This window comes from Melozone crissalis, unplaced genomic scaffold (assembly GCF_028551555.1).
Source record: "Melozone crissalis strain CALT ecotype California unplaced genomic scaffold, PUWL_Pcris_2 ptg000081l_1, whole genome shotgun sequence".
Taxonomy (NCBI): domain Eukaryota; kingdom Metazoa; phylum Chordata; class Aves; order Passeriformes; family Passerellidae; genus Melozone; species Melozone crissalis.
The window spans coordinates 7,263,490-7,287,766 of record NW_026535858.1 but is presented as its reverse complement, the minus strand read 5'-3'; the positions used below and the strand labels follow the sequence as shown (position 1 = coordinate 7,287,766).

General features: G+C 44.5%; 1 protein-coding gene across 1 annotated transcript; it reads left to right on the top strand.

Moving 5' to 3' along the window:
* The first annotated feature begins 980 nt into the window (after window positions 1-980).
* CAPN14 (calpain 14) lies at window positions 981-22,754 on the top strand. Its single transcript, XM_054290511.1, has 20 exons — window positions 981-1,211; window positions 3,380-3,449; window positions 4,380-4,498; window positions 5,102-5,238; window positions 6,366-6,540; window positions 7,230-7,295; window positions 8,551-8,636; window positions 9,883-9,957; window positions 10,610-10,773; window positions 11,471-11,646; window positions 14,688-14,893; window positions 15,436-15,472; window positions 16,314-16,376; window positions 17,923-17,980; window positions 19,713-19,777; window positions 20,213-20,281; window positions 20,399-20,477; window positions 21,597-21,713; window positions 22,402-22,457; window positions 22,728-22,754. The coding sequence occupies exons 1-20, from the start codon at window positions 981-983 to the stop codon at window positions 22,752-22,754; spliced, it is 2,076 nt and encodes a 691-aa protein (XP_054146486.1).
* Window positions 22,755-24,277: the final 1,523 nt, after the last annotated feature.

The window sequence follows — 24,277 nt, the reverse complement described above, 5'->3', positions numbered from 1 at the left end:
GCCTGGGGCAGGGATTTTGAGTCCCAAAGAGCTTCCTGTGTGGGGCAGCCTTCCAAATACTGCATCATTATGGCATGTGAAGCATTTCTTTAACTTTACATCCTGGTTAGTGTTTTTCGCTGTACTGATTGTGATCACCTTGATAGCACTCATGGGAGTGATTTGCCTACTGAGATTTTAGTCATGATTTCTCCCAGCAAGGGGTGGTGCAAATCTTTAACATATTAAAAAAGACCTAGGACATCACTCTGGTGTTTTTAGTGGAGGGATGAGAAACATCTGTCTTGAATGTTACAAGGAAAAAAAATACCTCAGCATGCAATTTCATGTGTGAATCTGTGGTGTTCAGCAGGATGGAATGTGAACTCTTGGGGAAGATCATATCATTCTCCAAAATGAGGCAAAAAGGGCAAAATAACTATCATAGGAGTGTGACTTGTGGCTTTCTAAAACATAATGTATTCCATTTTTCTGTTAGTCTTTGTTTTATCTTTCTAGCTTTCTTTTTTTGGGTAGGGGGAGGGGAAATAACTTCATGCCAGAAAGTGATTGAATTAAGACTGTCATTCATGTTGCAACACGTTATGAAAATATCCTAGAGAGCCTAAAATAATGCAGAGAGAGACATAAAATAGCCACGTGTGTGGCTTCAAAGCTCTGGTAAAAGTCAGTGGGGTCACTTGTTTTGATTTCACTCAGATCTACAGTGATGTTAAAGCCTGGAAAATGCAGTGATAACTGCTCAGCTAGAATTGGGTGAGCCCCCACTTCTCCTGGGACTGCCACTTCTCCTACCCACCCCTGCTGAATAAGAAGAAAATTTTCAAAGTCAGGTTTAAATTTACTTTTTATACTTACTTTAACTGTCAGGAATTCTTCTGAAAAGACACGCCTCATCTGAGAAAACCAAGAGTTTCCAGCAGATCCCTCCAGAATCCTCAGTGGAAAAAAATTATTCTGGTGTTATTGGAGACATCATCATGCCTTTTCTGCTGTGCTTGAAAAAAAAGAAGTCACCTGTGCCTTTAGGCAGGAGTATCTTTCAAAAACACACCCCTCCCATCCAGCAGAACTACCAGGCTTTGCTGGAGTCGTGCTTGAAGAACAAATGCTTGTTCACAGATGACACCTTCCCTGCTCACATCAGCTCCATTGGAACAGGAGCCCTGCTGAAGAAACTGCCCCGAAATTTACACTGGAAGAGGCCACACGTAAGTGACTTTGAGTGAGCACTGTGTGGAAGAGGATGATTACACATGATAGCCAGCAAATAGTTTTAGCATTGAACAGGCTACTCTGGGACTTTAATTTAGGTGTGCTTTAATGTCTCTGGGGATTACATTTATTGCATCAGGTGTCATTTTGGAAGCTGGAGTACATGGAGTCTCATAATTGCCTTTGAAGCATTTGTTGCCCAAAATCATGAGCAGCTTTGTTCAGTTTGAATCCAGTAACACTTGGAGCAGGCAGGGAGAGGAGGCAAAGGCAGCAGGCAGAGTTGGTTTCCTTGGAGCTCACAGCTACAGGGATCTCTCTGTGATTCTGTGGTGACAGATGAGATCCTTCTCCCCACAGTTCAAGATCATGACCTTCTAGAAGATTTCTGAGTTTCTAGACAGTTCTTAGCCATGACCCCTCTCTCCCATGGACTGTTATGATGCTGGAGGCTGCTGCTTTCCCAGACAGGCCAAGTGCCTTATCCTCTTGTTGGGCTGTATTTTTTTTTCCCTGCTTAATTGTTTAGTCTGTTGTACTTGGAGTAATCTTTCCTCAGCTCTCAAGGCTGAGCTGCTATCACAACCAGTGACTGAGCATCAGTCTGGGAGTTGGTTTTAGTTTTGGGGCCTTTGTTTTCTACTTGTGCTCACATTTCCAAGGCCTTTGCTGGCATTCCAGGCTGAAACTGAACATCACAACAGACACCCAGGTGCAAGGGCTGGTCACAGAGCACTTTCTCATAACAAAAGGGTAGATAACAAGTGTAGGAGGCCAGGACAGGGGCCTGCCACAGTTAGATAAGGCCTGTTACTAGCAATGCCAGTTCTGCTCTTACTGAGCCACTGAGCAAAGTATTGACAATCAGATCCTCCTGAAAGCAATGTACAGAACTAAGTATTCAGAATTTCAGAAGCCCTTTTTCTACAGGGAATTCTGCCAGGTAATATCAGATAGCATCTCCCAGCTAAGTTATTTTCTAGGTGTCATATTTTGTGAGATTTAAACAATTTCCCAGAAGGATCGAGTTTCTGAAAAAAAAAAAAAAAAGGTCAGCATGAGTCCTGGCCTCTATGGCCTCTACAAAGACCTTCAAGTGTTTCTCCATCCCTCAGATACTGGAATGGGCTTGAAACCTTCTCTGTCTCTCAGTCAACTATTCTGCTGCTCTGCTATGATTGTTGGGGTGTCCTGTGTAGGTCCAGGAGTTGGACTTGATGATCCTGATGGGTTCCTTCCAACTCAGCATGTTCTGTGATTCTGTGAGTCTAAAACTGCCTTGTGAAGAAGGCTGCTGTTTGCTGTGGATGCCAAACTCTCTGAGCACAGACTCTCTGGGAATGGATGCTGTGCATCCTTCAGTCCCTGTGCTGCAGAGATGCTGAGATTGTGCCATTCAGCCTGCAGGCTTGTGGCTTGCTGCATCTGTGAGTGATGGCCTGCAAACTGAACACCCAAACTCACCAAGGGCAGGGCTTGGTGTCTAATTACTGTGACTGCCTTCTGAGGGAAGCTCTTTCTTTGCTGCTGCTGCAGGGGATGGCAGCAGTGTGAAACTTAGCTTGAGCAATTTCTGGATCATTCGAGTAAAATATAATTTTGACACTTAGGTTATTAATTTAACCCCAGAGGCACTTGTGAAGGGAAAAAAAAATCACCACATTATTTCTTTCTGTACAATTATTCACAGACCTATTCTTGTCACAGCAACAGGAATTCTGCTGCAGCCATCAGTCTGTAGCTCAGTTGTCAGTCAAGCTGGGGAGATGTCAGCCAGCTTGGGTGAAAGTTTCATAAGTTTGATGCTCTGTCCCCATAACCTCTTTTGGCTGGCACTTGTGTGGAGGAGCAGGACTGGCAGATTTGAAGGGCTGTCTTCTCAGCATGGTGGCCATGGAAAGCCATGGTGATGCATCTGAGCATCAGAGACTTTGGCTGGAGACCAAATTCAACATACACCAAGCACAAATGTGTGCCCAGGCTGGTGTCAGGTTAGCCAGAGCACATAACAATGGATTTATACCTGAGCCAGAACAATGTCTGCTGGGACAAAGGACTCTCAGTATTTTAAAAGCCTTAACTTTCAAGCTAAATCAGCTCATGTTACTGGCTTAACTCTCTCCTTATTTTTTTTTTCCTTTCCTTTTCATTTTGTGCTTCCCAGGCCTTGCACAAAAGTCCCGTGTTTTATGCTGCACACAGAAAGCAGCCTGATCTCTGCCAAGGATTGGTGGGTAAGGAAACTCCTTTGTATAAATATCTAAGTATTCTTACACAAGATAACATTTTGCATGGAAGTTTGAATGTATAAAACTTGGCATGAAAATAGAAGGTATCCATCTCCTCTCTCCACTTGGCATAGTGTGGATGAAGCAATCATTTACTGGCATAGGCTCAGTAAATAAGCTGGCAAGCTTTGAGGTGGGATTTGAGGCATAAGAGGTGTCTCCACAAGCTGAAATCACCCCTGTGTGTTGCTTCTGCCCCTGCTAATGGGAAGTGTTCCTGTGCTCTTACTGGCCTGTGGTGTTGCTGCTTGACAATTGAACAGAAACCACAGAAGGGCTTTATATTTGTACCTAATGCTCAGTGTGAGTGTGTTCTCTTCTCAGCCTTGCTGTTAGAAAAATAATTTTATGCCTGTGTTGTCTAAAATAAAAGACTATATTGCCATCTGAAAAACAGGTAGAGGTGAGACTAAATTAGTTTTTAAGTGCTTTATGTCCTTAAAACCAAAGTTTGCTAAGTACAGTCTTGCATGTGAGATCCACTGGAAATTGTTTTCCTTTCTGAAAAGCTAATGTTTTCAAAGAAAAATGGAAAAGTTTTTTTTTAATAGTATGCCTTTATAGAGAACAGAAAAAATCCCCATGCAATGTCAGTAAAACACAGAATGTTTCCATTGACAGTTATTGCTTGCTAAATTTCTTATTTAACCAAACAGTACCCAAATGAAAAGATCATGAGAGAGCAATTATAAACCAATCACGGTTTGGTTAAGTAAAGAACATGTCTGGATCATCTAATTTTGTGTGTATGATTTGTTAGAACTGTAAAGACATCAGCACAACAGCTCTTGTGCTGGGATCTTGGTGGTGCTGCTGAACTTGGCTGAGAGCTGTCTCTTTTCAGCCAAGTGCCTGTGTCCGTTTGTCTTGGCGCAGAGAACTGCTGGTTCCTGGCGGCCCTGGAAGCCCTGACGTTCCACCAGGACATCTTGGCTGCAGTGGTGCCACAGAACCAGAGCTTTGAGAGGAAATACGCGGGCATTTTCCACTTCCGGGTACGGCTGCTCCCCCACTGCAGGAGCTCCTCAGATATCCCCTGCTCTGTTTTGTGTCACACCCTTAGATAATTTGTATGTGGTTCCCTTTGGCCAGGGGCAAGTGGCCAGAGGGTATCCCAGGCTGGAGAGGAGCCCATCACCCCTCCCACAAAGCAGCACAGGCAGTGAATCAACTGCAGGCCATTGAGGAAACACCTCTGCTTGGCTGCTCTCTCCAGCCGTGTCCTACCCATGTTTTAATGCAAACAAAACCCTTTGTCAAGAGTGGCAATGATCAGCAGGACCTGAGCACATCAGCTCCAATCTTCTACCCCTTTGCCCACCTCTAGGTAGAACTCTGCTACCTTGCAGTCAGGAATTCCTTCCCCAGAAACCCACCTGTGGCTCATTTCCCTGCTGGCTCGTTTGACACCTGATAGATGCTTTGTTTACTCCTCTGGCTGGGTGGGGTGAGGAACTGGCTCTGTGGGCAAGTCAGCACGTCCCACTGACCCACAGCAGCCTGCTCTGTACCCACAGCTGGGCTATCTTGCCTTTCCTGTTGTTTCAAGGGGAGGTCCCTTCCAAGGGAAACATCAGCTCATTCCTTTCCCCTGACAGTTCTGGCACTTCGGGGAATGGATTGACGTGGTGGTTGATGATCTCCTGCCGGTGAACGAGGCCGGGGAGCTGCTCTTTGTTTCCTCAGTCTATAAGAATGTGTTTTGGGGAGCCCTTCTGGAGAAGGCATATGCTAAGTAAGTGACTCATTTCAAGTTATGCAAATAATCTCTCTAAAATATGTTGGTTGGTGCCTACGCAGTTTGTTCTTGTTTATAAATGCATCTCCTAGGCCTTGCTGCATTTGGAGTGTAGTAGATGGCTCTCATCTATCTATTATTGCACATAAAAGCTGCCATTGCAGTGGATGTTATCAAACCAGGCCCTTCAGTTTAAATCTAAGGGTTTAGGTGAGAAAACAGCCCTATTGTGGGGGATTATCCTCTGAGTGTTATCATTGTTTGCAGTGGCTGAATGCCTTCCTGGTAAATATCACAGAGGAGTGGAACACCACAGATAGACATTTTCAAATGTGAATGATTTCCAAAGCCTCCTTTAATGTATTATCAGTGTGAGAAACCTCCAAGGATTTTCATTTTGGAGGTCTGCTGAAGCACTGCACTTTGTTTTGGAAGATATTTTTGCTCTCAGGTCCTCGAAGCTGAGGCATGTCACAAGTAATATGGCATGGTGGGAGCAGTGGCTTCTCTCCAGGGTGTTTTGCCTACAGTGGTAGTATCAGCACAGAGAAGAAAGCAGCAAGGCCTAACTGATGGAGTTTGTTAATATTTGGCTGAAATAATCTTTGCAGAGCAGGGAAAAATGCTCTAGTTAACATTGAGAGAAAGATCACCCAAAGGTGAGAATGTTCAGTTATTTTCATTTGGTGTTAGTGTTAGAATGAAAAGACTGGGCCAGGTTGCACTGGAGTGATAAAGAAAATCAGATTAGAGCCTGAGCTCTCAGGACAGTGTCTCTCAAGACACTATATCTTAGATACAGCTCAGAGCCTGGTGATAAATTCAGGCAACATTCTCTGAGGCAGAGTTATCAGAGAATCGCGATGGGTATGTTCTCATTACAGTGCAGTCAGGGATGACAGCTAGTGAAGAGTCCCCTTCAGACTATGACCAATCTTGGAGGCAATTTTGTAGATTCTCCTCATCCCAAATGCCAAAAATTCCCTTAAAATGAAACATGAGTTACAGCCATCCTTTTGCTTTTTGCACACCTTTTTTTTAATATTTTTGTTGGCAACCTGTTCTCAACCTGTCATCTGTGATGATGATAACCCAAAGAATATATTAATGTCTTTTTTTGCTAGACTCTATGGCTCCTATGAAGATCTGCAGATTGGGCAGGTTTCAGAAGCCCTGGTGGATTTCACAGGGGGTGTCAATACAAGGATCAAGCTTGCAGAAGCTCCTCCTGATCTGTGGGATATACTGACAAGAGCCACCTACAGCAGATCTCTCATGGGCTGTCAGACGCACTTAGGGGTGAGGTTTGGAGTGGCATGAAATGGCTTTACAGCTGAAAACCTTTCCATTCCCCTTTCCCTCTGCTCAGCTGGTCATTGTGACTCAAAATGTATCAAAGCTGCCCTATGTGGCTTTCTGTAGAAGTCACATTTTTCATGTTAAACTTTGCTCATGGATTGATTCCCTGATGCTCTCAGCTCCCTGTTGTTATGTTTAGGAACTGGTTTATCTATCAAATAAATTCTATTAAATAGGGAGCTACTGCATTTTCCCAATTTTGTCCAATAAATTTTCCATTTTTACAGGTGGTGCAGTGAGACACATATGGAATAAAATTATAGCTCAGGTAGAGACATGGGTCGTTCAGAACATGAATTAAAGTCTTGGCTTCCAAGCTTTATGCTACCACCTTAGCTGTTGGGAAACTCTACCTTTCTGAAAATCAAAACCTAACCTCCTGGACTTTCTTAAAGTGACATGGTCTCTAGCTGAAGACCCACAATTTAGGAAGGGTCATTAACAATCAACCTTCCAATTCCAAGCATACTGAAAAATCTGGCTCTTAGGAGTTTCCATTTATTTATTTATTTTCAGTTCTCCTGTTACTTTGAAAGTCATTGCTTACAGGTCTGTGGTATTGGTATAAGTCTGCTGTATGAGTAGGGATAAAATAAAATGTTTCTTTTCCTTCTGTTTCTTGTATACAGACAACAAAGGTCCTGAAGAATGGGCTTGTTGCTGGCCATGCCTACACAGTAACCGGTATCAGAAAGGTGAGACCAGCCCAAATGTCCTGGGCCCAGGTTCATTTGGATATCAGCAATTTTTATTGCATTCAAGCATTGATCAGAGCAACTATAATATCTCCTCCCCAAGACTCCTTTCTTAGTCTAAGGCTACAAGAGACTGTGGACTTCGTTAAGATTCACATTTTAAGTGTGTCCATTTTAATTTGGAGGCTTCGATGTAAAGGACAGTTGTTATGGATCAGTGTATCTCTAAGGGTGGGAATGATTCATAGGGCTCTGCTGACACCATCACCTAGAAATGCATCTCAGCTGTTAAGAATGAAAGGACTGGCCTTTGGGGCTGCTGGGAGGATGTGCTGAAACTTGGGGATGTGCTTTTTACTTGGGGTAAAAAGCCTTCCTCTGAAGCCAGTGGAGAGGCCATAGAGAAGTAAGGATGTAAAGGCCAAAATATGAAAAACTGCAGATAGAAATGTGAGTCAGGGGTGTGGAGTAAGGGAACTGCCCTGTGCTCCTGTGCAGACAGTGCAGGGGGACCCCACTAATCTGCAGAAGTACTGTTGGAGTCTCCTTAGGATGCTTGTCCAGAGGTAAGGGACTTGAAATAATACATCCCAAAGAGTAGGAGCTTCTTCCTCCTGAATTGGTGGGTGACTGTCTTGTCCAGCCTCAAGAGGAGGTTGACAAGGATGGCAAAGACTGTGTGGCGCTTCAGTGTTCAGTGCCTGTAGCAAGAGATACTGGGAAGGGCAGAGGAGATGAGGCACATCTGTGTCTCCCATAGGAGGAGTTTATGTGTGGAGTTTTTCAACAACATGTCTGTCAGTCTGGCTCCTCTGATGAGATGAAAAGCCAGGCAACCTTAAGGGACTGACCAAGCATGTGGAAACAGTGTGAAGTCAGCTGTTCTGCAGTGTGCTGTCAGCAAACCCCTAATGTGGGGCTGCATTGTGCCATTGTGTCATTGCACTGGGGTAGGACTTGGTTTTCACACGAGTACAAAATGAGCAGATGTTGGAAAGGAAGAGGAATTTACAGTCAAGCCTTTGGATTAGGAATCTGTCATGTCTCTGGTTTCAGTTTAGATTGTAAGATGAAGCACCTTAATCTCTTTGTTTGCTGGCATTTAGAGTTGCATGTTCAAAGATTTTTATCATCATACTTGCTGGCATTTATGAGAACAAACAAAATTGTTGTTAATATCTGACATAGTACAATGATATAAACCAGGTGAGAACTGCTGAGATCTTGGTAAGCACAATGTTACTGTTTTCTGCAGGTGACCTGTCAATATGGACCAGAAAACCTCGTGAGACTGAGAAATCCATGGGGAAAAATTGAGTGGAAAGGAGACTGGAGTGACAGGTGAGTTTCCAAAAGGAAAGGTGTGACACTGGGCAAAGGAAAGGTTTCTTGGAGGAAAGATGCTGCCATCTTCAGGCATGAATTAATGCTGAGGGCAGCAGTAAGATAACACTTGCACAGACCTTCTGGTGTCAAAGCAATGACTCCATGGATTTATATGTCTCCAACAGACAGTGCTGCTGCAGCTGGCCTCACTTCACACATGCAGCCTCAATCAGATCAGTTCTGATTTCTCCTTTCACTAATGCCAGAGGAAATATAATGTGAGCATGAGATGCTGACCACCTTGCTGTGATGTGAAGAGCATGCAAAGGGACAGGTAGCTGTGCAGGAGGCTCTAAAACACCCCCATGTTTCATGACACAGTTGTTTATCATGGGAGGACCCAGGGAAATTCTTCCACAGGCTGCAAGGTGTTAGAATTGGATAAGTAGGAAGGAGTTCTCTGTCCTGGCTGCTTGGGTAAATACAGTGGAGCATGAGATCAGAGGAGGTAGTGAGGTAAATGGGCTCCATATTTGCACCTACCTGATTTTTTATTTTTAACTGGGACCCATGAAAGACAGTGGTTTGCATTCTAGACCATGGGCCACTGTAAACTTGTGTCCTGTTCCTCTTTGAAGTGGAGCATGTCTCTTGCTTCCAAGCTTCACTTCATTCCCTGCACAGGCTGTTTGCTGAGGCTCAGGGCATAGAAAGGAGGGAAGAGTAGAGAGGTCATGGGGAATGTGAATGGTTTTCACCTTGTCTGCAGAGCAGTAACTTCTCTGATGCATGTCTGTCACATAATGACAACACACCAGCTGTTCTGTTGAAGAGTATAATGAGCAACATACTGCAGGCCTGCCTTTGAAATGACTCCCAGCTGCCTCTTGTGCTGTCCTAGTCATTCATTCATTATGCCAAACACTCCTCCTATTACGTCTCCTTTAACAGAAAATTAACCAACAAAGCAGGTCTAGATTTTTATATTTTAAGTACTTGGAAGCTGTGTGTTCAAGTGAAGGGAGTGGCTGATGGGAATGGAACATTTCTGGCTTCTACTGCAGAAAACTGGACCCATTTAACTACATCTCATGGGACCCAGGGTGGTTGTGGAGAGTCTCATGTGTCTGAAGGCATAGTGGGGATAAGCATGGAGATATGTAAAAACAGGGATTTGGGCTCTTTTTGTAGAAGAAGGTCATGTCCTCTGCCTTGAATTTGTGGCCACACTTGGTTAGTCACCTCATGTTTTTCCCCTTAGCTCTTACAAGTGGGAGCTGCTGAGCCCGAAGGAGAAGATTTTACTGAGGAAAAAGAAGGATGATGGAGAGTTCTGGTAATTATTGCACACTCTTGCTTCTCCCCTCTCTGCCAGCAGCCCTGGGGCTGCACCTGGAGCTGCACATTGCCACTTAGGCCAAGGCTTAGGTGATGAGCTTTAGCCTGTGCTCCTCTCTGCTTGATGCTGTGAGAAGCAGTGGCTGTGCTGGCATGGAATGCACTGCTCTTCATGCAGGAGTGAGGGACAAGCAGGGCTTTGCTCGGTCACCTGGGGCTGCTGGAGATAAAGGGCAGCCCCAGGAGCTTTTGTCCTGCCTCCTTTTTATTTTTTTTTTTTCTTCTTCTTTTTTTATTTAACCATAGCTTCGGGAAGCTCCTGTTAGTCTGCGGTTTCTCCCCAGCTTTTGCCACGAGGTGGCAATGTTGCCGCCCCTGTAATTTCATTACACTCCCTTTGCTGGCGAAATTATTTCATTCTCTGTTTCTCCTATCATTTGCTGAAGTTTTAGTCGTGCATTAGCTACTCCTAGAGGCTGCTGTGGAAGCAGACGCTCTCTTCTTTACTGCCTAATAAAATATGAGCATTACCATATGTAACACAGAATGGTGTGGCTCTGAAGTTCCCCACTCCCTTTTCTTTCCATTTTATGAGCCATATGGACTAAACTAAACTGCTGACAAGATGTCTCTTGGCACTCTTTTCCCAGGATGTCTCTGCGAGATTTTAAGATCCATTTTGTAGATCTGGTGATCTGTAAATTAACTCCAGACCTGATGAGCCAGGAAGATGGCAAAAAGTGGATGTACTCCTTGAAGAGTGGGAGATGGGTTAAAGGAAGTACAGCAGGAGGAAGTCTGGGCTTCTATAACGGTGAGGGATGCTCTTTTGGATAACTGTGACTGACTTTTGGATGCTCTGCTGACTCAGTTAACAGCTTCTTATAACCTCTTAACATAAAATTGATGACAGAAACATGCACTTCCTGTTTATGCCTCCACACAAACATCAGAAATTAGCAGCTGAAAGACTTTGACTGGCTTCTGCTATCACAGAAGATGCACTGCTTGCAAACATAGGGCAGTGGGCTGATTATAGCATGAAATAAGCTTTAGGATCCCAGGATCAATTGCCAGCACTGATCTGCTCTAGGGCATTAAACTTGTCTGTTAAAATTTGCATCCTCAGCACCTCCAGGGAGTGTGTTTTAAGTAAAGTGAATAAAATAATCAGAGGCTCAGCTCTTCTGGAAGCAGAGCAGGTGGAGTCTAAAGTCAGCTAGCCTATACACCAGGGGTGAGAGCGGAATGGTGATACATTTAGAAACAAAATGAGCTCTTAGTTGCATGTAAGCAGAAGTGTAGTTCCTTGTTCACGGGTCTTTCTCCTGTCTTAGACAGTAGTTGCACTGCTAAACTTGTAAACTGCACCTTAAAATCAGATTCCTGTGGGGTGTGGAGATCCAGACAACCTGTGACCTATTCAGTCCAGTGCCAGGCATCATGTGGGAGGCTGGCAGTCAATTTTGTGATGGAAAATGACATCAAAATGTTTTTCTTGTTTTACTTAGGCAACTTTTGGATGAACCCTCAGTACTGGCTGAATGTGCTGCCAGCTGAAGACAGCAAGAAAAGCCCAAGCACATGCAGTGTGGTTATATCCCTCATGCAGAAACACAGCACCAAACACCGGAACCGAGCCCCTCACCTTTTCATTGGATTCTTACTCTATAAGGTGCAAAGAATTGCTTTGCTTTTCTTGCTCTCACCAAGCAGGAGAACTTCCAGCCCATGTAGATTGTAGTGCTCTGCAGGCCAGGAGTTTTTGTGGTGTGCAGGGTGATCTCTGCTCTTTCCTCCTGCCTGTGCCCAGTCTCCTCACATGTCAGGGCTGGGCTCCCTGGGGCTCTGTGCCCTGCTTGCTGCCTCTCCAGCATCTGTGTGTCACCCTGCAAAGCAGTGAGAAGTGCCTTTTGCTTCAAAGCACATTGGGATTTATTTTGCTGCCTCTGAGAGTATGTGCAATAGCTGGAAGAGGGTGCCAGGAGTCTCCTTACTTTGGGGTAGGAAGAGCTCTGCTCTCCATGGTAAAATTGTGCCTAAAAAGTGTTCCTAGTATGATGTGGCAGCCGCTCATGTGTGCATACTGCACTCCCCATATACCCAGAGGTGAGTGGATATCACTAGGAGTGAGAGTTTCCTACCTTCAATTCTCTGCTTATCTGAGTACCTTGAGGGCCACTCTTCTCCCTTGAACAGAGCCACAGGTCTGGTTGCTGCTGTAAGCTTGCCCAGTTATGGAGAGGTGACTGTGGGGAACTTTGGGTGGAGGGGCTGAGGTTTCTGAAGGCAGAGACCCCATAGAGATGTTTGTAGCTGCTCTGCTTCCCAGGAATGACTTGGCTGTGTTTGGTGAGGCACAGAGCTCCTGACTGACAGATGCTGTTTGTTTTCTTCCTGCAGGTGGGCCTACAGGTGAGTCCCTTGTCACCACTGCTGCCTGTTTTGTCTGAGGGACCTGGGCTGGCGCAGCTGTTAGGACAATGCTGAATGTGGTGTGTTTGCCTTTGTTCCTTGGCTGACAGTGAGTGCCAATATTGGAATTCAGTGAGGCACAGCAAGGCAGAACCATCCTCTGACTCTGCTGAAAAGCAGCCATGTCAGGAGAGCTCACTGGCCTTGAGAGTGGGCATTAGTTGTTCAGCTTCTGTCCTGGGTCTTCAAAGGTATTAGAAGTAGCATCAACCTTTACCTGATGAGCACTTCAGCCCTGCAGTGGGATGGTGGGATGGTACCCCAATTCTTGGCTGTGTTCTGGGAGTCAGAGCTGCCTTTCTGCTGCCCTCCAGTCTTGGCATGAGGTGGGAAAAGAGCCTGTGCCCCATGGGAGTCAAAGATCTCCTGGGGAGCTCAGGTTCCTGGCTAGCTGATGGTGCAGGTGTTTTCAGCTTCTTCAGGTCAGCTGCATTTCTAGCATTTTCTTCATCCAAGAGCCTTTGGGACCTGAGAAAGGGCCCTGGAACTTAAATCCTGATTAAGTCCTGATTTTGGCCCTGACCTCCGAGGGATATTTAAAATACAGAAAGATTTAGCTCATATAGTCTTTAAAGGGCATAACTTCCACTCTGGTACTACTCAAATGAGAGTACATCTCTTAAATGCGAACTTGGGCTGGCAAACAACTTGTTTGGGTACATTATATGGGCAGCACCATTTTGTTCCTAGTTACTGTAGACCCAGCATGGTAACCATGAGGTAAGATGCCACTCCTTCCTGACTTAAGCATCTTGGGCACTATCAGGGTTACCTTCAAGGTAAACTTTCTGGCAGAGGAGGTCTGAGTGTGGCCCCAGGACAGTGCTCTGCCACACCTGAGTGGGAATGGTGGCAGCCAGGACTTCAATTTCAGGTTTGTAGTGGTTGCCAAGATCAATACAGAGAGATGGCAAGCTGAGAGCATCTGAGGTATTGGAACTGCTGTCAACAAAGTATTGACTGGAATATAAAAACTTTGAATTTAACATAAGGGGCATGAGGAGGAGTAACCCTGAACCCTTCATAAGAAAGATTGCCCTATTAGTAAGAAAAATACTGGCAAAGGAAGAGGAATAGCATCTCCCCATGAGGCTGCAGAGTGAAATGGCTAAATGTTTTGAGGAACAGCCAAGATCAGAAGGTGACAGTAGTTTTAGCTAGCAGGATTATTTATTGGGCTTGGTACTGGGCACTCAGTGGCATTAAAATTAGTTTCATGTTGCCTGGATCAACACTTTATCCATCATCCTGTGGCAGAAAAGGGCCTGCAGAGCAGGGAGTGCCAGACAGATCAAGGACACTTGCATGAAGTCAGGATGAGGGCTTAGGTTGCTCATGCAGTATGCTCAGATCACAGGTGTTCTGAAAAATCCTCTGCTACCAGATACCTTGTGCAAAGGACAAGCTGGGGACAAAGTACATGGTCCCTGTGGGAGAAGAGGTGTTCTGGCTAGTGAGGGGCAGTCTCCAGAGAGCTCCTGCCTGCAGTCATTTTAGCCCATATGGCAAAGACTTTTGCAGAAGCCACATTGACAGGAATAGCTTCTTGTCCCCAGTTCTTGTTGCTGTTCCTTACCAGTAGTGTAAGTTTTTTTTTAACAAGTTGCAGGAAGCCCAATCTTTTGCCAAATTAGTATTGGCATTCACATTCTCTGAAAAAATCCCTTCGCCCAGGATTTTTCTCCTGGGAAGCTGAGAAGCCTCAGAGAAAAAGGAAAACAATTCTTATCTCATTTTCTTCTCCTGTGTTTTGCTCCTTTCGAATGTGTTTGGAGATTGTTTACCCACAGGTGATTGTTTCATTGGATTCTGATGTGAATTGTTTTAACTCTCTGACCAATTGGGGCCAAGCTGTGTCAGGACTCTGGAAAGAGTAATGAGTTTTTATTATTATCTTTTTAGCATTCAGTAAGTATCTTTTCTGTATTTTTTAGTATAGTATAGTACTCTTTAATATAATATAGTATTATAAAGTAATAAATTAGCCTTATGAGAACATGGAGTCAGATGCATCATTCCTGCCTTTGTTGAGGCATTCCCTGTGAATACAATAGGCAAGGGTGCTGCATAGTGAGAACCACCATGTCCTGGGAAGAGACTGAGTCCTTTGGGCTCTGTTACCTGCTTGTGCCGTAAAACAGGCTGAGATGTGAAGGCAGGCTGGCTGTGCCCTGCCCATGAATCCTCCACACCTTTTGTCCACGTGTTCAGCTGTGGCAGAACACGATTCTCTTACCTTTCTTCCCTGAGCAGTACCAGGAGAGCAACAGAAAGCTGCCCCCAGGTTTCTTCACCCGACATCAGCCTGTGAACAAGCACCAGGTTTTCCTTGATGAGCGGGAAGTGACTCAAGACTTCCATCTGGAGCCTTGTGTCTACGTCATTGTCCCCTCCACCCTGGAGCCTCAGCAGGAGTCTGAGTTCATCCTGCGGGTCTTCTCCAGGAAGCACGTCCTTCGGTGAGAGGCTGCTGCCCCTCATTCCCTGGGGAAGTCTGGTCTTTCTACTCCAATGGGGCCAGCATAAAGACTTAACTCTGCAAAAAGCAGCACAGCCTCTTTCAGAGAAGGTGGCTTTGGATTCTGGCAGGATTTCTCCTGCCGTAGGATTCTTGGTGGTTGAAGCACTGGGTTTGGCCTTATCCTTTCAAAAAAGGCTGAGGTAGGCCCACACAATCCTTGCAGCATGCATGTGTTTGAGACTGTGACAAAGATAAGAGCTCTTTAGGTTTTTAGCTCCATTAACTCGCCAGGAACTCCCTGCTGGCAATGCTAGGATGGTTGCTTGTACAGAAATGGGTGCTTTGGATACTTCAGATGCCAGCAGCTTTTGGGGTCCTGTGTGGATATGAGGCCTTGCCTTAGTGCAGCTGTAACACCAGAGAATAAAACACACGGAAAGAGCAGGCTGGGGCCCCATCCAGGGAGGAGGAATGACACTTGTGGTGAGACACACAACTCTGAGATCTGTCCTTAACGTGTCTGCTTTTATACATCTCCAGGGAAATGGGCGGGAACACGAGCTTCACCCTCTCTAAGGTGAGTGGGTGTGAGGGGAGTGGGGGGTCTGTGGCTCAATCTGCAGCTCTGAATGTTGGTTTTTTACTGTTTCTCTGACCTGGATGAGAGGCTGAGTGAGAATGTCAGTGCTTGTGTTGCAGCACTTGAAAGTACATTTTGGGTTTACAGACAGAATCCTTTGGATCAAGGGGACAGATACAATCAAATGTGGGGGACAGGCAAAACTTGAGACAACTTAGTTGCCCTTTTTGCAAACATCTTTTAATGAAACCATCTTGCTTGCTCTAAAGTCTTTCCTGCTCATGGCTTTTTGGAGACTCATGGTCCATTCTTGCACTTCTCCCCATCCCTTTCAGGCCTTAAACATTTTGAAGACATGATGGGACCTTAGCTCCACTACTCCTAAAGGTTATTTTCAAAAGAACTGGTGTCAGTGGCAGTGCATGCACATCTGCAGCTTGTGCTAGCAAATTTATGGCATAGTCTGTTCCCCTGGCATAACCAGGGCCTTTCCTGCCTTCATCTCCTCTGTTGGGCTGTATAAAGCAGAACAGAGACCCTTCTCTCACAGAGTGAGCCCCATGCTTTGCACAGGTTGGGGTGGGGTGAGAGGAATGTTTCTCCCCACTAAATGTTATCTGAGTATTCCTCTCCAAGAAATAGCAGGTTTGTAATGTAGGGAGGTATTTTAGCAATGGGGCTGTATTAGTGATGTGACACTGATTGCAGAGGTGGGCAGAGGGTGGAAGGGGCAGGGAATGGAATGGAATGGAATGCAATGCTGGGAAAGCATCTTTAATAATTTGGTTGACAATATTTTTCTTCTGCAAGTTAATGATTTTTTTTTGATACCTTAAAGGAAATTGTTGATAGGTATGAAGGCAAGATTTGGGAGGATTTCTTCACAAAGCATTTTGAACAGGTAAGTGCTTGCCTGAGTAAACTCCTCCAGAGCTATTATGTAGCTCTGTGAAAGTAAAAGCATGTGGATGTGTGGGGAGCAGAGAGGGGCTGTGGAAAGGAGGTTGGACTCTGTGTACAGTGATGACTCCACACAGCAAATTTTTCTGTGAAGCTTACCAATATGACGGCATTGAGACAGGCACACTGCTTTGCACAACAGGGAGTCAGTGCCTGGAGCTTAATGTGAGTGTGACAGTATCAAGAGGCTCAAAAGGCATTAGGAAACTGATGGTCAGAAAGTCCATAAACAAATGCTAAAGGACTGAGCAGGGATGTACCCTCAGAGATCACTTTTCCAGCAGGGAAATACCAGAATGGACTACAGAAGCTGACCAGGCTCACATGCTCTCCCTAAACATGAATTCCTGTTGCCTGTACTGGGGACAAAGTGATGGGCTGTGTGGTCCATCCTGTCCTTTGGGGAAAGCTGTCTATTAGAGAACACCCCTGAAATATTGAACCTTGTCTCACACATAATTCATCACAGTTGGATGGCAACTAACCTGCTTTGAGATGTGAAATAGATATTGGGTATCCCATCATCTTTCTCCCCTAATTTTCCTAGTGAAATATGATCCTTGCTGTGAAAGATTCTTTTTAGTGATTTCTCTGGCCTGATTTGGGATGGAGCTGACCATCAGGGATCCCACTGACTATGGTGAGGGATGCAAGTATTTCACCTTTTCAGAAAAGGTCACTGTATTTATTTAGCACACTGTATTTGGCAAACACAATTTCACAAAAACAGATTTGCACTTTTAATAGGAATATCTTGAAGGAAGCTGTTACTAAAAACAAGGAATGCTTTCACTTTTTGCCCCTTGTTTAAGATTTTGGATTTGAGAATGGCATGGCTTTGATGTGCTAGAAATTGCCACATACTGTGAGGTGCTGGTCCTTTGCTGTCAGGATGCCCAAGTACACACAGAGCACCTACTGCCATTTCTGAAGGCTTTACCCTGGTATCTCTCAATGATCTGAAAGCAGGCTTTTATTTTTGAAGAGTGACATTTAAAAAACCCTCCAAACAAATGATTGTCACAGCTTCTAAAAGATTTATGAATTTTAGTATGACAAGAGGGAGGGGGAGTCTCTGCTTTGAAAAGTTTGGGGAGAAGTATTCCAAAGTTTCAGGTTGGTTTGTTTGTTTGTAAATGATAAAAGGGGAATGTTTGAAGCAGATCTCTTGACAGTGTGCTTGATGGGACAGATGGCACCAGGGCTGAAAGGCCTGCATCCTCACTCAGTGGAAATCTGCACTGCTCTGTGTGGAGCCCTGAGAATTTAGCCCAGAGCACACTGCAGCTCCTGCAGGCTCAGAATCTTGTCATATTCAAAGGGAATCTTTTCTATCGATTTTCACAGTGGCTGGAGTGGGGCCAGAAAAGCAGAGAATGAAGATGGGGCATGCTGGGAAAACAAAAGAGGGAGAAAAGTGATTTAATACTTAGGGGAAAAAAAAAAAAACAAAAAAAACCAAACTAAAATTCTCTTCCATATCACAGAATCCTGAAATAAATGCTGTTCAGTTCCAGAGGATCTTGAATAATATATCTTGGAGAAGTAAGTGCTGAGAAATAATGTTTCTGTAAAATAAGCTCTCTCAGAGAAAAGCCTCAGCTCCTGTATCTATTGCTTGAATTCTGGGAAGAGAAACTGGCTTCAATCTGACTGAACTGACTCTTCTGATGCCATGTTAGATTTCCAGAGCAAAAGGATTTGCTGGGGTGTGAATCAATGTGGCAGAAATGTTATAAGCAGAGCTAATCTAGTTTGAATTTCAACAACTGAAATAACGAGGGAGGAGAGCAAGCATGGATGCAGATTCTGAATTTGGCCTCCAGACCCAGCTTGACCTCAGCTTTGATTCTGAAACTGTGTCTCATTTCAGCCTGTGCCACTGCCTCAGCCTCAGCAGCACCAAAGTAGAAGATGTGGAATTCCTGGTCTGTAGGAGCTGGTGTGGTGGAGGAGGGTCTTGCCTTTAATTTCATGTGCTTGGTGCATGCTGCTGTTCCTGTTTACTCCTCCCTGCTGTGCATGCTTAGGGCTGCCCCTTGCTCTGTGTTTGGGGAACAGGATGAGGTGCAGGTGGGAACCCATGTCTGTGAGAGCCAGGTGAGCCCTGGGCTGGTCCCTCTCACGTGTGGCATCACTCTGCTGGGGACAGCCCAAAGCACTCCACAGGTTTGTAATTTGGACTTGGGAACAAATAACACCACCTGGGCAGCAGTGAGGCATTGCAGTGGCTGTTCTCTCTGGACAATGACAGTGAAATTACAGATATAATGATGAATCCAAATTCTTTTCCTGGTTTCTTTACTGGTAACAATCAATATGCGACATAGAAAATGCTCTGTCCAGCCATTACAGGCAACAAAGAAGATGATCAAAAGCGTGATGCCTTTTTCACTTAAACTGAATTTTATATTACTCTCTTTTCTGCAAAAGTGGGCAAGGGCAGTTCTTCTGTCTTTATAAACTGACCCACTGGCTCTGTCTTATCTGTGAGAAAACAGTATTGAACAGGGAGTCTTTACTTTTAATAAACTATTGATTTTAAGAATTATTTTCAAATCTTTACAGTACTTGGTTCTGTATTTGTGCATATTTACTAAACAGGGCTATTACAATATTAAAATTACTAAAGCATTGTGACTTCCTGCAGAGAAGGGATTGGTGAGTTATGGTTCTGTCCCTTACTCAGTGGAAGGGGCAGACCAACTGTAATCATGATTTGCAGTGAGATTAGAGCCTATTTCTGTTATTCTTCATGTAAGTTGTACATGAACCAGGAATGCTAAGCTTTGAGGCAGCATCATGTTTTCAGCAGTGCCTGTACTTTAATTATATTAACAGAGCTGGCAGTGTGTCTGTGAAAGAGAGGGAGAGAGAGATGCTCAGTACAAGGGTTTCAATTAATCTGCAGTGCTGCTCCCCAAAGCTCTTCAGGTCAAGTGACTTTGCTCAAGGTCATGCAGTAAATTCTGTTTGGGATTAGAGCTTTGGATGTCCTTTTCCTTCCATTTTCTCTAATAGCTGGAGATAGTGTACCATATTTCATTCTATATTACATGCCTGCAGGGAGCTCATATTGGATTTTCTGAGACTAGTAGAATCCATCCTGTTGCCTCATATTTTTATCATCATAAATGATACATCTTCTCAAGTGGGTGTAACGTTTCACAAAGGCTTTGGGGCCTGAGCCCTCTCAAGTAAGGGGGGATTTTGTGAGTCCATTTTTCTGAGAGATGTCCAATGACTCCCCAAACCAATTTTTTTTTTTTCTCTCCAGATTTCCAGAGTTTTCGCCTGAATTTCAGTCTGGATTCCTGCCAGGGTATCTTGGCACTCCTGGATGTATCCTTGCCATGAGTGATACTTCTGACTCATATAATACTTTACCAGAGCATTATTTCTTAGGCCAGACTGGGTGTTACTGTGATTTCTTTACCACCAGGACATGGCCCTGCTTATTGAACTTCTCACCCTCCATAATAACAGTTCAGCTGTGACAGAATGGAGCTGCTTTGGGAAAGGGCTGATTCCTGCTGCTTCTAAAATCAGCAGCCATTCCTTTGACTTTAGTGGGATGAGGATCAAGTCTATAAATAGGCATATGGGCTAAGAAATCATTATTCTCATATTATAATTGCATGGGTGTTATAGTGGCTGTAAGTTTTTGGTTTGTTTGGGTTTTTGGTTTGGCTTATTTTTTCTTTTTTTCATTTTTTAATATATGTAATGGTTGCTTTCTAATGCTTGAGATGTTTTGACCTTAATGCCCCCACTAAGCTGAATGCCACTGGCACACTGAGTATCCAGGAATTCAGAGTCCTGTGGAAGAGGCTGCTTTTCTATTTGGTATGGCAGTAATTTCTATGCTCCTTTTCAATACCTGCCTGCTCACCATCCCTTTGGTGTCACCTGCTGGGTTTTGGGGTGGTTTGGTTTGTTTAAAAGTACTCCCTCACCCCACAGGAAGTTTTCCAGAAGAGAGACACCAAGAGATCAGGGAAGCTTGACCTTGTGGAACTGCACGCAGCTGTACAGGAGACAGGTGAGCCCACAGCATGTTTTGGCAAGTCTCATCTTCTTGCTCATGAAAGCTGAAGAAAAAGCACAGGGCTGGGAAACATCTTGATAACTGTGCGTAGAGCTCAGGAGGAGTGGAAAACATTATAGTTTGCATGGCCTTGGCTGTGTCACCTTCCTTCTTTAGCTGGGTCAACGCGGCTGAAAGTTGTTTTGCCATGTGACAGGCTGCCCACTCTTTTCTCAGTGTGGTCTCACACTGAGACTTGTCTGAAACAGAAGTGTCTGCCTATTTCAGATCCAATTTTTAAATCCCTTCCTGTGTGTTGCTAATTGAATTTTAAAAGATTTGGTGGGGTTGTGGGGATGCAGGAGGCCAGATCTAGCTCCTATTAAATTGCTGCTTCTGCTGAAAACAACAGCTCAGGGACCAAAACTGGAAGTGTGAGACTTGCACGGAGGCTAGATTGTTGCTAGACTTCACTAATGCAGTGTCTGAGGCTTGATCCAGAAATGGAAGATGATCCATATGGGTCCAAATACTGGACTGAGCTCTGCTGCTATTACTGGGCGTTGTGTGGGGGCTGGAGCTCAGTCTTGTAGCTTCCTTTGCATATTTACACCTTAAATATCATTCCTCTTTTTGGTGCATGTTCATCCAGCTCATCTGAGTCAGTGAAAGCACAGTGAGAAACCCGGGCAGACCTCTGCTAAAGCAAACTAAAATCCCAGGCCATGAATAGAGAATGCTTTTGTTCCTTGCAAATGCTGCTGCTGCTGCTTGACATTGGGACTGATGCTTTCTGTATGAGCTTCCTCTGGATTTTCTTTTTCATCTCTTTTCCTACCCTCTTGGGAATATTGCTCCTAAACCCAGCTGCTGCTATTACCCTCATATCCCATGAGCAAAAGAGGCCTATTTGTATTTTATTTCAACTCTGGAAGGACTGTAAGTATAGGGGAGCAAACCTGAACCCTTTTAAATCTGGAGAAGATATCTTCATGTAGGGATCTCATTTGGGCTGGCTAATATTTGATTATCTTAGGCCAAGCTTGAAAAACAAAGCTGTTGGAGAAGGGATGAAGACCATTCAGTTGTGCCATCTCATTCTGTGTTCTTTTTTTCCCCCCCCATTTTATGTAGGCATTTCACTCAGCAATGAAGTCTGTAATTTGATGGCAATCAGATATGGTGACCCTGACTTACAGATCAGTTTTGAGAGCTTTGTTTGCTTCATGCTTCGAGTGGAGATCATGGGAGGTGAGGCTGGTGCTTGGTGTCTGGCCAGGCAAGCTGGGCTCCCAGCTGAGCCATGACCCCTCTGATGCTGTTCCCGCTGGCAGTGGCAAGGGGTAAAATTGCAGGACTGGAATTCTGAATAAAGCAAGAGTAATCAGCTTAAAGCAAGGGACAGATACAGAGGAAGCCAAGCTCTCTCTTTACCTCCCCAGCAGTCCCTTCCTACAGACATCCAAGCTGTACACATCAGTGATTCAGCTCTCTGCACATTTGCACTGGCCTTCTGTAGGAAGAGGAAATTACAGACAAAAACTTGTTTTCCATGAAGACAACCTTGAGATGCACCTTTTCCAGGAAGAGGAAAGCTTTGAAATATGTCTTTGGTGGGCTGCAGTTTGATGACGAGAGAGCTGATAGTCAGACCATGCTACAGACACTTAGCACATGTGTCATAATTGCAGTGGGTAAGGTTGGGACCCACCAGCATTTTGGGGTTTTACAGATGGATGGGCAGACAGTAACATGCCTGACTTTATTCAGCTGCTCCCAGTGCTCCAGCCTTCAGGGATCTCCAGGGACAGAACAGAGAAGCTCTGCTCTTTAGAATAGCCTACAAACTCTGCCTTTGGGGTTTTTCCTGAGACAGTGCCTTGGCTGGGGTGGTCTCTTGGCTGTCAAGTTAATGCTCCTTATTTGCTTTTTTTTGCAGAGGCCTTTCGCAACTTAACCCAGGATGGCAAAGGGATTTACCTCCGGGAATCTGAGGTAAAGCCCACCCCTGACTGGCACTGCAGGTCCCTTTGTTGCATGTGGCACTGCATGGTTTGTTCTGTAGCCTTGAAAAAGGTTTCTTTAACTGACCAGGGCAGGTTACAAACGAGGAGGTTCAGGCTTCTAAGTCTCCTGCTTTATTATGGCTTCTATTTCTTCTGGAGGCAGAATATCTTCAATGCCCCAAAGTCCAGTCTAGGTGTGAATATGGCAGGGCTTTCACAGGGATGGATTATTTCAACCCCCTTTCCATATCATTTTCAGTGGATGATGATGACACTTTATTCCTGAAGCAATGCTGTAGAGGAGGAGACAACCAGACCTGAACCAGGATGAGGAAGGCTGCCTTGTTTCAACTTTTTACTTCATATGAAAAGTCTTCCTCAAGCAGACTTAACATGATAACCACAGACTTGGTGAACTGAAGTTTTACTGATTAATGTATTTATTTTGAGTCCTATTTCACTTCAGACAACCCTACTGAAGAGAGACCATTGGATGCCAATTACCATGAGTGCACTGTGTGACACCCTGGAGCATGGTGGCTGAGTTTTTGGGGTCACCTACTTCATGCTGATGTAATGCTGCTGTTGTAGGCACACAGTGTGGCAGTGCCCAAAGGCTGTACTTGGTGGTGGGGCTCTTAAATCTGTGAGGAAAAAGGCCCTGTCCTGAGTAACTTGTCATCTGATAGAGGGATCACAGATCTGTAGCTGCTAGGCCCATGATAGAGAGCTGGAATCTGTGACATTCTGAGAAAGAAGGGGTGAAGACTCACACTCTTCCCTAGCCCTGACTTGGAAAGGTGATTTGCAAGTGTTCAGACCATCTCTTTTGCTTTTATAAATTGACATAGCCCTAATGAAATTGCCCTAATTTGATTTGACCAAGTGATGAGCTGACCCTCCAGCTGTTTGTTGTATGTTGATTGTATTTATTTGATGATTGTATTTATTTCAGAAAGGCAGTGAGTTTTCTCTGCAGATTGAAAAGTACAGCATAGTGAAAAGTAAACTGATCCCATATTAAGAGACTGGCAGGGAATGAATGTTCTCAGTAGGATAATATCAAATACAGGATCTGTCTGATAAAATATTTGGATATTTATTTTCTATAGGGTGAGCGTGTGTGTGTACTTCTAAAGGATGCAGGTAAATGTAGGCTGTAGTTAATTAAATAGTACAACCTGGGTGTGTGGCTGTGAGCAGTGTTAGAGAGCATGGTATAAGTGGGACTATTCACATCAAAATCCATGAGAGAGTTACTTGATGCATCTGTCTGTAGGATCCTTTTCCACTTTCTTACCATTGATTTATTTGGGCTGGAAATTTCCACACTAAGTGACTGTTACAGGTTGCTGCTTTGATTTTTTTTCTCTTTTTTTCCCTTTTTTGCATTCCTATAGACAGCTCAATTGAGGCTCTTTTACAGTGCACAGCCTAGTCTGAGTCTGGGTGCTAAATGAAACAGAGCTCCAATGGGAATGAACATACAATGAAAGATCACACTCTAATACCTTAGTAGGAAGGAGTTATATTAAGCTTGCATGGGCAGCCTTCCCTCTGGCTTTTGGTGACTTTTTAGGTGCTTAATCTCATAAATATTTTTTCAGAGTGCATGTGGTATTCAGGAGTGAGGTGGACTGTGGGTAAGAAAGTAAACTTGGGCATGGCTGAGCTCAGGGATGTGCTTACCACTGCACTGAGGCCTGAGCAATAGCATAAGCATATTTATAGAGGAACTCCTTTGCATATAAGTGTTCCCAGTCAGGAGGCATTAAGCAGTAAAAACAACAGCATGCACTTTATTCCCCA

Coding starts and splice junctions, on each gene's coding strand:
- CAPN14 (XM_054290511.1), top strand. CDS start 981: ATGCCTTTTCTGCTGTGCTTGAAAAAAAAGAAGTCACCTGTGCCTTTA. Junction 10,774..11,470: donor AAGTCTGGGCTTCTATAACG/GTGAGGGATGCT, acceptor TGTTTTACTTAG/GCAACTTTTGGATGAACCCT. Junction 11,647..14,687: donor TCTATAAGGTGCAAAGAATT/GCTTTGCTTTTC, acceptor TTCCCTGAGCAG/TACCAGGAGAGCAACAGAAA.